This window comes from Epinephelus fuscoguttatus, linkage group LG15 (assembly GCF_011397635.1).
Source record: "Epinephelus fuscoguttatus linkage group LG15, E.fuscoguttatus.final_Chr_v1".
Taxonomy (NCBI): domain Eukaryota; kingdom Metazoa; phylum Chordata; class Actinopteri; order Perciformes; family Serranidae; genus Epinephelus; species Epinephelus fuscoguttatus.
The window spans coordinates 27,857,191-27,873,048 of record NC_064766.1 but is presented as its reverse complement, the minus strand read 5'-3'; the positions used below and the strand labels follow the sequence as shown (position 1 = coordinate 27,873,048).

The window sequence follows — 15,858 nt, the reverse complement described above, 5'->3', positions numbered from 1 at the left end:
TGAAAATGAACCAAGCACCACCACAACATGTATGTGTCACTCAGCGCTACATCATGTTTTTTTGCTTTGATTATGTCTCGAGGTATTTTGGTCTGTGCCTGTTGATAACGCCTGCTAGAAACTGAAAATGATTGACAGGGTGATGTCAGGCTACAGTACTGTCATCCAGTATTTAAAGGTGTACTATGCAAAATTTTCCAATAGAATCATACAGAAGATCATCACTTATGACCTACTGGAAGTGTGTGTTGGTATATTTTTCTGCAGAGACTCTGCCCTCTGCCTGTATATTTTTAATTTCTTTTTATTTTCTGTGCTCGCTACGTTTAAGGTGTGTGACCCCACAGCGCTCAGGTGAGGTTGGGGCTTTATAAAAAGGTAGCAACCAGTTTCCAGACTGTCAGCAGCATGCATCCAAAGCTGTTTTCTCATATGAACTCCTGGCAGTGTCTGGAGGATCAGATCTGGACGTTATCAGGAGTTTCTCTTTCACACATGTAGCACACACCAGGAGATTGTGTCAGAAGCGTTCTCACCTAAATACTCCAGTTGATTTAGGTGAGGGGTGGCATCTGGGTAAAGCTTGCAGGAGGCAGAATGTGACGCAGATTACTCCACGGTTCCTGTAGCCAGTTCATAATTTGGTCCTTAACAACAGAGTCTCTTGACATTTCTTTAATTTGTCGGCCCTTACCGACAGAAGGTCCTGAACCTCGTCATCTCTCCAGTTTGACATTTTCGTTGCCACCTTCGTGTAAATGACCCTTCCTCTTCAACCTCAAATGTTTGTTTTCTTATAGTTTTGTGTGAGCTGCATTTTAGAAATGTCACACTGTAAATCCTCTGGACAATTACCTGCTCTATTCTCGTATGCTCTCAGTTATACATTACACAGAGTTTGTACCAGGGAGCTGGCACGGTAAAATCTGTTTAATGTCTGAATCAGTTGGTTCAGACATTTATGTTCTCACATACAGCTCCTCTGGGTAATGTCTATGTTTGCAATGCATATGTGAAAGGGGCTCGAGAGACACAGCACCCAGAAAGACGCAAACATAGCGAGGCGAAATGCCAAACAAGGGAATCTGGGGTTGGCTTTCACGTTCACTTTTGCTGGTGAGCGTGTTCACAAACAGTAACCAACAATCCTGCGTAGTATACCTTTACATTTTTATTTCTTAATGTTACATTTCTTTTTTCCTCCATCCTATTTTTGTAATCTCTTCCTTACTTCCTTCTTTTCTTCTTTGGGCTTTTTCTTTTGCATTTAAAAATCACTCGATCATATAAACTGAGGACATGTGGGCTGTGATTATTATAAGCTCAAACAGTCTGGACATCTGTAAACCCAAGAGACTGAGGAGATTTTTTCTCTCCATCTCCCCAGTTCTCCTTCTCACTGTACCAGGGGCTGAAGCAATCAAACAAGAGGATGATGAAGATCAGAACTGGGAGTGCAAAAAGGTGACATTTCTGCTCTCACATAAATCAGCTTTTATCTGTGGTCTTCACTCTTCACACTCTGGTTTTAAATTATTTGTTTTCTCCACAGAACTTTTCAAGGTCCAAGCCCTGCAAAGTTCCAGGGATTCAGTGAGTACTTTACTGGTTTACGTGTGAAGAACTGGTGTGAGGAAATGTTTTCTGAAGTCCTAATCTTGCATGGTGAAGTGAAAAATGGCATTTTAGTATGCAGAGGCAGCCCCACATTAAGTGCATATTTACTCACATCAGATGAAATTGAAGCCATCTGACTGTAATTAAACATAATTTTCTTTTACTCCGCCAAAGTAATAACAGCGTGGAGCCAACGCATTTGCAAAAGTACCACTCGCCAAATGCATGATTTCCAAATATCTCTGGAGTTGTTGGTATTATTGGAAAACACTTTCAAATGTTGCTCAGTGATTCGCATGAGAAACCCAGTGTTTAGATGTCTGTTCCTTCATTTCATCATCGACATCAGCCAGCTGAGTGTTTTAAGCTCATCATTGCCGACGAGTTCACAGCAGCCGTCTGTTTCCTGCAGCATATTCCCGTCTCCGGACCAGCAGTTGACACCTTTATTAAAACCAGCAGCCCACAACACTGGCGGTTCTCTTCCCGACCTGACCAACATCCAGTTTCCTCCTCCGCTGCCCACCCCGCTCGACACAGATGATGCGACCGCCTCGTTCAGCGCCTCCAACAGCACACAGAATCTGGCCAGCACGCAAGGTGACACCCCCGACAGCGCTCTGCTTACATTTAACATGTCTTCCCATCATTTTGTGCAGGATATTACTGGCTTATCGTTTCAACGTTTAGCACTGTCTGGTGCCAATTTCTCTGCGACTCTGTGTGTGCTTTTAAAAAACTCTTTCCTCCTGCCGTTCTCTGTGTGATGGGTAGGAGTGAACACCTCTCAGCCCACAGTAACCATGGAAATGCAGCCTGGGCAGGACAACATGGTTCCTCTCATCCTGAATGCAGGAGACTCCCACCAGCACCAGAACCTGCAGCTCTCCCCGACATCTCCACCTCTCACTCTCTCTCAGGTACAGCTGCGCTCTCTGCCATGACCTCAGCTTCCCAAAACAACCAGCTTCATTGATTACTGAATGTTTGGTTTAATTTATTTTAGACAATTCCCACTGGTTCACATTGACCCCTTGTTGAGTAGGGTTATGAGGCTATGCTTTTTATTAGATAGCTATAAAATTATTGATTTTAAAGATTGATTTAAAGGTTAAAAAGGGGAAAACACTCTACTGAGCATTAACATATGCATTTCCTACAAGGTATCAGAACCTTACGACTTGTATGTTTCTGTGCTCCTCCCCAGGCGGCCATCAATGCCATGAACCTTGAGCAGCAGCTGTCTCAGTACGCCTTCTTCAACCAGCAGCCGTCATCGCAGACCCACCAGAGCCAGCAAGTGAGTTTCCCTCCGGCACTCAGTCCATTAGTTCCTTAATTCTTCAAGCAGTTTTTCTGTTGGAATAATTTTATTAATCAGAATAAAGGGGCCATTTTATGCAAAAAAGTATGTCACTTGAATAAATTAATAGAACAAATGTATTCTTCAGCAGGTCACAGACCTTGTTGTGGTTAAACCTTTGCAGACATTTCTCTACGTCACAGTCTCTCCCACACTGATTGTACTACGTGCAGAAAGCTAATATAAATCTGATCATTAAGATGTAGCAATCAAATCCATCAGTTTGGATGGAAACTCTTCTCTGTCCGTAGATCAACACTTCACATCCTGATGAAAACCCCTTTGATGAAGACGTACTCTGATGTTCAGCAGCAGCAGTTCATAAATTAGTGATCCAAACATGATTTGTTGATTTGGTCACAAGTGAAAAACGAGGCGTCTGTGATGTCTTATTCTGAGTAATGTTGTGTTTTCTTAACACAGTTATCATTATTTAAGCATAAAAATATTGTAATAGTGCAAACAACTCCAGAAACTATTCTTCAAATCCATTTATGGAAGTGCTATTTTAAAAGTTCACTGTTAAACATTATTGTCAAAAATGACAGTTAGATTGCAGCAAATTTTGAACAGTAAATCATTTGAAATTAGCTGTAAACTCCTAATATACACAATAATGCAGCCTGTAGCCGTTTATATAATGCTAATTAATTTCACATATCTGCCAGCACACTGTAAAAGCTGATAGTGATGTACTCAATCTGTGATAAGCCCATACTACTACTACTACTACTATAAAGTCTCCCTTGATGACTACATGATGTCTGTATCTATTTATGACCCCACTCTTTATTTTCCAGCAGACAGGTCTGGTCCAGCTGCCGTCCTCTGTGAACTCCTGCTCCACGTCAGACAACCAGACATCCTCACAAAACAACATGACCATGGACATGAACACGGTGAGCAGTGGACGCGTCCGTCTGCATCACATCAGTATATCACAGTGATTACTTTGTTCCTCCTGGCTGGTTCGCATTATTTCATTTATTTATTATTAGTTATTCGAAAGGGAGAATTAAGAGTTGCAGACGCAGATGTGGTGCTAAGTGAGCTAGCAGTAGATGCACACCTCCTTCTGCACGCTGATACAGTTGGCGGGTGTAGAAGCTGCTGCTTGCAATGATGACGTTGTAAGTGGTTTCTTGTCCAGAACTGGCTGTAAAGGGATGTTGACGTTATGCAGTATGAGATGAGGAAAAATCATTGCATGCATCAGTGTTTGAGCTGTATTAAATGGTAAACAGTAATTTGCCTCAAGGTTTGAAGATTTATTTCCTAAAATATGTGCTCTGTTCACATCAGTGTGTTGGTCTCCACAATACACACTCAGACACCTTGACATTGTGTACACTTTATTGTGATATGAAGTTGCTCTCAGAGTGCATTTATTGTGGAAAGCCTGAGTTGTACAGCAATCACTAACATCTGAAGAAATGTGTATTATTGTGAAATTGAACCAGAATTAATTATTTAACTTTACATGCTTTTCACAGAACTGAGACTAAAACTCCTAAATTGATTAAATAAAAACTCAACAAAATGTGCACAACATCAAGAAGTCTAAATGCTTTTGCGAGGCACGGCGTGTCCTTCAGATCTTGGCTCTCACTGCTCTTCTTCTGCTGCAGTGGGAATGTGTTTGGAGAACTGCAGAAATGAAGTGGCCTACATTCTCTTGGTCTCAATTATTGCAGTGTGGGGTCAAGTGAAGCACTGTGAGGAAACACAGCACGACACCAGCTTAGACTTAACTCTCCGTTAATTTAAGCACAAATATGAGAAACTCACCTTCTTAATTCTTCAACCTGTATTTACTTTGTTTCCTGAGATGATTTTAGGTCTGAAACAAGTTAATGGAAACTTTCAAACAGGTCTACTTCAGAAATGATCATTGCATGAGTTCATGTGTGAATCCAGAGACCTTGAACTGCTTTATCACTTCTCTATCTCATGCTACCAGTATTTTGATAGCTTATCTATTAGGAATGTGGAGGTTTGAACTCCTGTTGGCTTTTGAGTGATAAGAGATTATCGGTATCATTTGATACACATGACTTGATAGTTTATCTGTTATTTACTGTGATAGTAACCTTGATATTTTACTTTCCACACTTGTGGTTGTGTGTTGCTTGAAGGGAAACTTCGATTAATTTCAACCTGGATCTTTTTTTCCCATGTTTTTGTGTCTAAGTGACTTATGGATAAACAGTTTTTGAAACTGGTCCAGTATTGAGCAACAGGGCTGCAGCTACAACGGCAAAACAGGCTGCGATGTAACCACATAAATTTGTGTCCACTAAAAGTGCTTGTTTTTGCCATTGACAGGCTCAGATTGTTATTTTAAGTGTTTGACAACATTATGGAAAGGAACCTATGGAGAAATGAAACATTTTTCTTTACTTATCACTGGTCTGGTTGTTGTTGTGACCAAGTCTCACTCAAGGAGAAGTCTTGTTCTGAAATCTTAGCTGCCTCCTAGAAATTATGTTTACATACAACTAATTTGACACAGGAAATACTTTTTGGGGGAAATGCAATGCTGAGCAGATTACATTTCCTGTTAAGATAAATAGGAAATGTTGTGTATTAATGTAACAGGCATGTTGCAAAAATGTCGGTACTGAATGTATGAGCAAAATGTTCATTAAAAACTACAGTACTGTAGTCAAACAAAGTGTATTTGTTGCCTAAACCTAAGGCAGGAGCCTGGAAGCGAACCTAAAGTTGCTAGGGTGCGTTTTGAATCACACACAAACTGCAGCTGCATTAAAAGTACATACTGTTGCATGCAGTGTGCACACCATCGGGACATACTACTTCCTCATAACATTAAAGCCAGAACTTTGACCCTCTTGCTCATATGTTTGTTACCTTGGAGATAAACAAAATGCCTTTCACTGAGCTCGCCAGAGACATAGGTCAATTCAGAGAGATCTGCTTTTGCTGTTACTTTGCAATATATGTAGTTTTAATTTTTAAGGTATAACTGCATACAAGGTAGAATCTAATGTGCTATATTCACCACAGTAAAATTACATATTAAGGTCTCTATCAGTTATTTTCATAGTTAAGTCCTTTTGTTATTAGTAATCTTTATGATTATTTTGTTCATTTACACAATTAATATTCTTATTATTACTCAACTGGTCATCATTTACTTGAATTTGCTGTCAGCTATCATTGCGGCCTCTGAGAGCTGTCAGTCAGCTGTCATCTGTTTGTGGCTCTGTGGAGTCTTCCGTTGCGCAGAGGATTGTGGGTCAGAATAGCAAGTAAAGCATGCTGGTATGTATATTGCATAATACAACCAGATGTAGTAGAAGATCCTGGTATTTTTGGCATACAGCCTTCCACATACTATGTATTGGGACTTACTAAATCTTCTGGCATACTTTATAGCAGTGGTTCCCAACTGGTCCACCTATGGGGTCCAAATTTCTCCTTAATCATTAGTTCAAGGTCCACACAGTTAATACACTCAGCGTCATACTTGCATTTGGCCATGTTTTCGAACTAGTTTGTTGTCTCTGTCAGTTATCTGTCAGTTTGTGACTCTATCTACAGCAAGAAACAGCATTTCAAAGTAAAAGCGTTGTGCCAGAAATTCACGGTATTTAAAAATAAAGTGTGTTTTTTACAAACGTGACACTTTGCGAGTCACTTGCGGTCCATTCAAAACGGACCCACAACCCACTTTTGGACCATGACCCACCAGCCGGGAACCACTGCTATATAGTATGGTAGTATGGCTATAGGAATGCACAGCTAGTGTCTAGTCCGCCTTCCTCCCCAACTATCTTCTTCTGAAGTCTAAGAGATACAAGAATGTGTTTTGTTACCTGACAGAAACATTGTCTCTGAACGTAATCCAGCTGTTGCCACAAGAACGTAATTAAGAAAGCACTTAAGTAACATACAGATGTAATTTCCAGGAGACAGTATTGTAAATACAACCATGGAAATGTTAGTGAGAGTTGGACAGAGGAGTTGCAGAGTACATAAAGAGTAGCTCAGTATTATCTAAAAGATTTTCAATGTCACGGTTGAATCTGAATATTTAGCTGATTTAAACAATGTGGAAAAGTCTGTGAGATTTCAGAGCAAGACTTCTCCGTGACTTGGTTACACACACCAACAAACAGACTGCATCAGTGAAAGATAAATAAAAGCATTTCTTTCTCCGTAGGGATCCTTTCCGTAACACTTAAAACAACAATCTGAGCCGGTCGCTGTCAAAAAACAAGCACTGTCAGAGGACATACACGACATACGTAGGGACTACATTAAAGCCAGTTTTGCTGCTGTGGCTGCTCTCTCTCAGTACTGGACCAATTTCAAAAACTGTTCTCTCCATTCGTCCCTTAGACACAAAAACACGAGGAAACAAGGATCCAGGTTGAAAACTACCTAAGTTTCCCTTCAAGTCAAGTTGATTTTGTGATCAGAATAGAAATAGTTGTTGTTTTTAGTTTGTGTAAATATTCTCCTTTTGATTTTGTTGGATGAGGAGATTGAAAAAAAAGGCAGATATGACAGAAGAGAACAAAAGCGAGTCGCTTCTCTCTGATCCTCCAGTTTACAGCGTTCAGTTGGTTAGCTTGGATTGCTGGCAACATTTTTCCTCTCCTAATTAATCCCCTGTAGTGTTCTCTGTTTCTCCCAGATCTTTTTCAGAATTATTAATGCATTGATGTGACATGTGGTACTTGATGTTCACCACTATAATTATTTTAATTTCATTTCAGCATTAGATGGTATGAGTATGATGGGTTACAACCATTAGAAAGAGGGAATCAATATTTTAGTGATTCCTCAGACAGGGTCCCTGCTGTTTATGACTTCCAGTGAAGGATGCACAGATCCAACTATTTCAATCCTGATACTGATACCTGGGCTTTGAGTATCTGCTGATATCGAGTCCTGATACTGATGCCAGTGTTTAAAGATACAGCTGATAACTTTTGTCATATTAGACTGTCACTACATCCACACAGGATTACATGAGACAGACAGTCTGTGAAAAAATCAGATTCTTCTGCCTCCTCTTTGTGCCTCTGATGGTAATAGCTAGATTCTACCATGGCTTAAAGAAAAAAACAACCAATCAGAGCCGAGGAGTCTCTATCACAGCCGCCAGCTGTCAAGCCTGTCAATCTCTGCTTGTGAACTGTGGTCAAACTATCAAACTAGGTAGGGCTGATCAAATATGAGCTTGATCAGATTACTTTAATCAGTAACATAATCCATTGGATTCCAAAAAAATATAAATATAATCTAAATACAAATGGACGCAGACACAAATATTTGAGTTCCACAAATAAATGGCAGATGGATTGCACTTGTATAACGTTTTCTAGTCTTTCAACCACTCAAAGCACTTTAACAATACATGTCTTATTCACCCATTCACACACACACACACACACACACATTCATATGCTTGTGGCTGAGGCTACCATACATGGTGCCACCTGACCATTCACACACACTCACACACAGATGGAACAGCCACTGGGAGCAATTTGAGGTTCAGTATCTTGCCCAAGAATACTTTGACATGTGTACTGGAGATGCTGCCAATCTTCCGATTCTTGGACAGCCCGGCCCACCTCTGAGCCGCAGCCACCCCATATTAAGACTGCTTCTGCTCGAATCTTCCATCTTAACTCAACACTGTTCTTAGATGCAGCACAAAGTGGAACACGTGGGTTTTCATAAGTTAATGGAGCACTGGTTACCATGAAAAACAGTCTCATCGTTTTCTAATTGCCATATTTTAAAGATGTTGTCTGTTCTGATTAGTTACTTATTTTTCGTCATCTGATCCCGATTACATATGATCTGTTACTACCCAACCCTGAATATGAATCAAGATTCTGTTGCTGCATTAGCTATTCTCTCAGATGTTTTCATAAACATATTTTAGTGTACTGTTTAGCTGTAAAATGAGAAAGTTTGTGACCCAGCCATTGGGCGGTGCTCTGTTTCGGCTCGACTGTTTCCAACATGGTGGATCAGTCACACAGTTTCTCATGTCACAGCTAAACAGTACACTAAAATGAAGTGAGAAATAGGCAATGCGGTTGCAGAATCTTTATTCATATTTGATCAGCATTGCCTAGTTTGACAGGTAACAGCAGTTCACGAACAGTGATTGACATGACTGACAGCTGCGTTAGAGACTCCTTGCCCCTGATTGGTTGTTGTTGTTCATATGGAGTAAGGCCATTGGGAGGAGTAGAAGAAGGAAGATGATGTACTGTGTGGATATGGTGACAATTTTTCAGCAAATATGACAGAAAAAGGTATTTTTGTAAAAGTCACTAACTACACGTTTAATTAATAAGCTGTGTGCTTCTGAAGCAGTAAAACGTGTAATCAAACATAAATAAAGAAACAAATTGAACAGATTGGACCCATTGTCACTGATGCCTGATCAAGCTATTTAAGTCAGTATCGGCCTGATACCCAGTATCAGTCTTGAATCAGTGCATCTATACTTCCAGCTGACACCAAACATACATGTCACAAAGCTCCATATCCAGTATGACCACATTTACACACAGACGCCAGTAAAGGACGTCCCCCTCTGTCAATAACTCAAACATGTCCTCTTGTATCAGGCCTCCTCCCTCCAACAGTACCGCAGTAGGGTCGGATCCTCTGCCAATCAGTCTCCAACCTCCCCCGTCTCCAATCAAGGCTTCTCACCTGGAGGCTCGCCTCAAGTAAGGGCGTGTGAACCAGTGAGCTCGCTCTGTATAAACGTCACCGTCCCCTGCATCGTAGTCCTGTGGTTATCGTTGCCGAGTAGAGCTCTGTGGCTGCCCCCCCCCCCCCCATAGCTGCTTGTATTGTGTTGACGTTAGCAGATCTGGGCAAAGTGATGTATGTCAGTTTATGTCAAGCAAGATAAATTCAAACAGTTTTAAAATAGTTTTTACTTGTTTACTTTGCCTCTGTATGGAATAGGGAAAAATGGACAAAAATCATGTTAAAGGAATACTTCACCCACAAAATGACCATTTGTATATTAGTTAGTCACCCTGGGTTACGTTCAGATCGTGAAGAAACGTTTTCTTCATGAACAGAGAATCCACAAAAGGCGAACATTCCTCATGCAGGACACAACTCATGCAGTATTATCTCAGTCTAATTTATCCAGCCTCATGTCCGGTATTTCCCAAACATGCATTTTTGCTAAAGTATTATGATTTAAAAATGCCTACGTGTTGCACGCCCTGAGCATACCTGAGCACATGCATGCATCTAAGCTCCACTTGAGTAGAATTGAAAGACACACACATGCCCAGGCCTGCAGCTCTACAGTGCATGAGACTGTTTGTACTGAAGCATTTAAAATACAAAGGTTTTCGCAAAAATGCATGTGTTTGGGAAGTACCGAGCATAAGACTGGATACATGAGACTTGGATCTGAGACTGCAGGAGTTGTGTGAGAGATGGTAAACAAATCTTTTGAGATAGTTTTGCGGTTGTTAGCATGGTTCCCATTTACTTTAATTCATGAGCAATATTTACTTTTTTTGGATTCTCTGTTTCCTTCACCAGTTTAAGGTAACTCATGGCGAGTAACTGATATACGAATAATCAGTTTGTGGGTGAAGGATCTTCTGATATCAATATGCTATGCACAATGTGATTTTGCCAAGTTGGACATGCTCCTGGATCAACATCCCACATCGCGTTCCAGGACCAACATTGCAATCAACCAATTAAAGGCCTCTGACATCATATGTGTGCTGCCAAAATTCTTTTGTGCTTCTTCAGAGCTAAGCTAGTTTTCCGAATTGAAGGAAGTAAAATTGAACAAAATCCTCAATAACAGAAAGTAAAAAAACAACAACCTTACTGCAGGGTTAGCGAGTCAGCTTGCTAGCCGGATTGGCTACGCTAACAAGTAAGCTTGCCAATAGGCTATGATAGCTTACTTGTAGATAGATAGATAGATAGATAGATAGATAGATAGATAGATAGATAGATAGATAGATAGATAAGCTTACTTGTTAGCAAGCTAGCTCGTGAATATTCTCATCTATTGGCAGGTTTACTCATTAGAATAGTCAACCTAGTTAGCAAGCTAATTGCTAACTGCGCAGGAGCCTACAAGGTTTTTTGCAGTGTTACTGAGGACTTTGTTTACTTGTCCCATTGTGGAAAACAAGCTTATCTTTAAAGAAGCACAAAGGAATTGCGAAACAAGCACAGGAGCAGCACACTGATGACATCAGAGGGCTGTGATTGGTTGATTGTAATCTTGGTCCAGGAATGCGATGTGGGATGTTGATCCAGGAGCGGGAACTGCCCATTGGTTCAACAGTCCATTGGTTCGACAGCCCATTGGTTCGACATCCCATTGTTCCGACCATATTAAACTCATTGTTCCGAAGTCCGTTCCGAAATCATCATGATGCCCTGTGGTTAAGGTCTGGTTAGGTTTAGACACAAAAAACACTTGGTTAGGGTCAGGAAAAGATCATGGTGTGGGTTAAAATGAAAACGAAAGTGACAAACACATAAGCTGTGAGCCTGCTCCGCCTCAAGCCGGTCGCGGCGCACCATACGCCCGCCGCAAGCTGTTCAGAACCGCGGACAATCGGACTTATGGGATGTCGAACCAATGACATGGACCCCCAGGAGCATGTCGACAGCTCGCATTTTAACATGTCATAGCAGGAAATTCAGTTTCAGTGGAGGTTTGCCAACAAACACAACGCATGTAATTGTGGTTTTCATGTTATGACAGGTGTTTTATAAGCATGTCATAATCACAGCAGTAGAAAATGAAGTAGTCCCTGTTTTGCCCAGATCTGACCACCAGTCTCTTTGAACACTCAGTGTTGTTGATGTGTTGTTATGTAGCTGTGTCCCTGACCTTCGTTCTCTGCTGCTTTTGTGGTATTTGCGTTGCATCTCCACTGTTTCCTCCCCAGTCTTGCCGTTTAAGACTCTGTACCGGAGTTTGTTTGTTGTTAATGTTCATCAGATCTTTGTGTTTATTGTGGTTTGGCACCAGCATGGGGATTGTAAGGTGGCAAAGAAGGGGAGATGGTAATCTTACCCGCTCCGAGCATTTATTCTGGGAGAAGCCACCAATCAGTCCCATGGTTGAATCCCAACAAACTGAACCTTGCTTGCAGGGTGGTGCCATACGATAAACTAAACACACCCAAGGTAAACATGGATCAGGGTTGTTAATCTGACTCAGTACAAGCATTTGAGATTTGAAACTGTGTTAAAGCAGTGGTGCTGTTAGTGTTTTAGGTAAACATTCCCGATATAAAACCTTGAATCACATGTTTAAATGTATATTATGTAGAGCTTTAGATTCAGCATTTAACCTGAGAGTTAGGCAGTATTTTAAACAAGCATTTGCTTCTACTGAATTTGTGACACTGTGTGTGTTTGAGATGCAGAGAAATGTGGCAAGTGTGTGTATGCATTTTTTTTTCCATGTTTGTCCTGGTGTTTGCAGCTCAGTTCTGTCCTCAGCTGAGGCGGCTCACACTCGCAGTGCCGAGGTTATCCACGGGCTAAACCACAACTGACAGGCTGTGTGCTCTATTATCCCGCTCTGCCCCGTGGGGACATCTGCAGCACACATAGATAATTTGGTTTTGAACCAGGAGGAGCACGGGCTGAGAATATGATCCAATTACTTATACATTAAGAGGCCATGATGAAATAGGAGAATTCCTGTTACTGGTTCAATGAGGACATTCAAATGAGAAACTTGAAGAGAATTAGCTCTCACTGGGTGAGTCAGTGAAGGGAGAATAGAGTCACAAAGGGGATTATATTTTCAATGATTCCCTTTATTTCATGTGAATTTCACTCCATTTGCTCCATGTTAATTAAAACACCAAGACCAGAAGGCAGCAGAGGAAGCTCGTATCAAAGCCTTTTCAAAGTAAGGTGTCCCTGTCCTTATCTTTAGCTGACTGTTTTTTGACATCTGGTGAGTATTTAGTGTATACTGACCTTTGGGAGGATGATATGTTAAAGAATGGTTGTTATTTGTGTAATTAAGTCCCTTGTTTATTTATTTGTACGCTCATTCATTAATGTAGTCATTGATTTAGTTTCTTATTACACTTGCAGTTTTTAAATACTTTCCATGTAAGTTTTAAGTGTTCTGGAGATCAGAAAATGCCTCCACTTGGGTATCTTGTAAGTAGTTCTCTTAATAAAATATTCATGCATAATTTCTTGTGATAGTGTATGTATGCCTGTTGCATTTGTATATCACAGCAAACACTATAAATATTGCAAGATTTTGCAAATACCGCAGGGATTGGTTTAGTTGACATTTATAATTGAAACATCAGGCTAAAAATTCCTCAGTGGGCTGTCACGTTCATGTCCGTCTTGCTTTAAACATTCAGTGAAAATGAGGGAGTTGCTTCTGACCTGTGTGTTTATTACTGTTGTTGACTGTTTCTTCTTTGTGTGCTGTCCATTTACATTTAAGATGTGTTAATGGTTGAGTTACAGGATCATTAATGAGTGCACAGCTTTGTCGTCTCTGCGGTATTCACACAAGTATTGCATCATCACACATGTAGAAGGTGGATGCATTTGCACACATGAAATGGTTGGGAATTAGCTAACACAACCCAAATAATTCTAGATGTTGCATGCATATGTTGCACATATGAAAATATCAACACATCTGAGTATTACAATATTATGTTTTGTGGAACTGTATTGATTCTGAACAAACAAAGCTTAAGTGACAAAGCAGACAATGGCAGACAATCTGAGGACATTGACCTCCAGCTGCTCAAGTAGCAACTTAAATTCAGCAGGCTCAGCTCAAACTCTCCACCACTCTCCAACTAGTCAGATACTGAATATGACACCCTAAGTACCCCTCCTTTGTCAGTTTTGGATGCTCAGGGATGGTGTGTCAATATACGCTTATATGCATTGTATCTTTTCAAAATAAACATCTGTTTGAACAGGAAATGTGCAGTTTTTGCTGGTTAGATTTATACAGTTTCTTTAAAGAAAACTTACAATGTAGGGAAAAACTTTGAAGGTTTTAATTTAAAGTTTAATTCCTTAGTGTTAGACAACAAAAGGACATTGTTAGGGTTCTAAAAAAAGACTTTACGTGACATACGTACGTCAATTGATATAAGTGACTTGTGTACCACGTTTCACTTTTTAGCATACTACGATGTTGTTAAAACATCTAAATTGACATCTCGTTTCACATGGGACACAAACAGTGGGCTCCCAGGTGAAAGTCTTGAGTTTGTTTGATTTGCCCACCTTATGCAGACTTTCTCATTCTTCATACTACAGTAGTTCCCTAGCGTGTCCAAAAATGCTGCCGCCTGGTGCACCTCATACCACAGCTAAAGGGTGCCTTGATGCATCGGTGTCGTCGAGGGGGCCACTGATCATGTGTCAGTATTTGACGAGTTGGGAGTGAAACTGGGTTGGCAAAACTTCTGTTGCTGCGGCTACACAGACATAAGATCCACTCTGTTGTAAACTCCGGCCCAGGGGTCTGCATAGGCTGAATTTGAGTTGCTACAGCTGCTACTGAGTCCATCTCTGAAGCTTTCGCCAACTGAGGGGCTGAGCAAATCATAAGTTGTGCTTTGTTTTTGAAAATATGTCTCATGTCTCTAAAACGGAAGAAGTTAACTTTTTCCCATAGTGTGGTGTTAAAAAAAAAGAATAAAAATCACAATAAATCATAATATCAAGTCACAATATTTAAAAATCACAATGCATATTGAATTGGCACCACAGTATCATGATAGCATCACATTGGGAGATTCGATACTTTTATATCGTCCCAGCTCTAACAGCTGCTGGAGAGCAGTGTAATCATCTATCGTCAGCCATTTGACGTTTCCACTTCAATCCAGCAACATATTGCCAGCCTAAACACAAAGAACACAGGCCTATAAAACAGGGAGAATCATAAAGGGAGCTCTGCTACCTCCTAAAATTAGATTTGAAAAAAAATTTGCAACATGACTTTGCATACAGCATCACAATATAAATCATAAATCAAATAGTAACCCCTATATCATGATACGCATGGTACTGCCAGATTCTTGCCGACACACAGCCCTATTGTGAGGTGATATTGTAAATTGTTCCAGTGTTGTTGCTGCTTTTGACTGTCTTTTTCATATTCCACATTTGTTATGTTAAATGTGTAACTTCTGCCGCCTGGATGAGGTATGTTCGTAGTTGATGGTCTGCACAAGGAGCTTTTTTTTAACCAGAGTCTAAACACACAGATTTGGCCTGTTTGTTGTTGCAGCATAACTCCATACTGGGCAGCGTATTTGCAGACTTCTACGACCAGCAGCTCCCGTCCATTCAGGCCAGTGCTCTCTCACAACAGGTACAGAAAGCCCTGAACGTCCATGTTTAGTTCTGCTCTTGCTTTGGAGCTTTTACATGTGAGATACAGCTGTAATTCTTCTCTCTGTTGTCATCGCCAGTTGGAGCAGTTCAACATGATTGAAACTCCCATCAGCTCTGACAGCCTCTATAACCAGACCTCCACCCTCAACTACTCCCAGGCGCTCATGATGGGTTTGACTGGTGGTCATTGCAACCTTCAGGACTCGCAGCAGCTGGGCTACAGTAGCCATGGCAACATCCCCAACATCATTCTCACAGGTGCTGCTTCTACATATCATGTAGCTCGCTTAAGTCTCACAGCAAGTGGCTTTTAGAGAATTGCGGAACGCTGCTGTGGCTGCTACCTTTGTTAAAAACCTTTGTGGGGATTTCAATCCCACACCAGAATAAAGCCTCATATTTTCTTGTTTATTTTGATATACTGCCATTTTCTCTGACACTGTGACAACAAAAACTGAACCTCA

At 40.8% G+C, this 15,858-nt stretch overlaps 1 protein-coding gene across 4 annotated transcripts in view; it reads left to right on the top strand.

The window, feature by feature from the left end:
* crtc1a (CREB regulated transcription coactivator 1a) overlaps positions 1-15,858 on the top strand; it is a 44,732-nt gene that overhangs the window by 18,657 nt on the left and 10,217 nt on the right. The window contains exons 6-14 of one of the 4 annotated variants that reach the window (XM_049599052.1): positions 1,388-1,464; positions 1,553-1,593; positions 2,030-2,217; positions 2,392-2,537; positions 2,825-2,917; positions 3,784-3,879; positions 9,604-9,708; positions 15,288-15,371; positions 15,472-15,652. In XM_049599052.1, coding sequence (XP_049455009.1) covers positions 1,388-1,464; positions 1,553-1,593; positions 2,030-2,217; positions 2,392-2,537; positions 2,825-2,917; positions 3,784-3,879; positions 9,604-9,708; positions 15,288-15,371; positions 15,472-15,652 — 1,011 coding nt within the window. Of the gene's footprint in view, positions 1-1,387; positions 1,465-1,552; positions 1,594-2,029; positions 2,218-2,391; positions 2,538-2,824; positions 2,918-3,780; positions 3,880-9,603; positions 9,709-15,287; positions 15,372-15,471; positions 15,653-15,858 lie in introns of all 4 variants that reach the window. The other 3 variants (XM_049599051.1, XM_049599054.1, XM_049599053.1) reach the window with 3 other exon arrangements.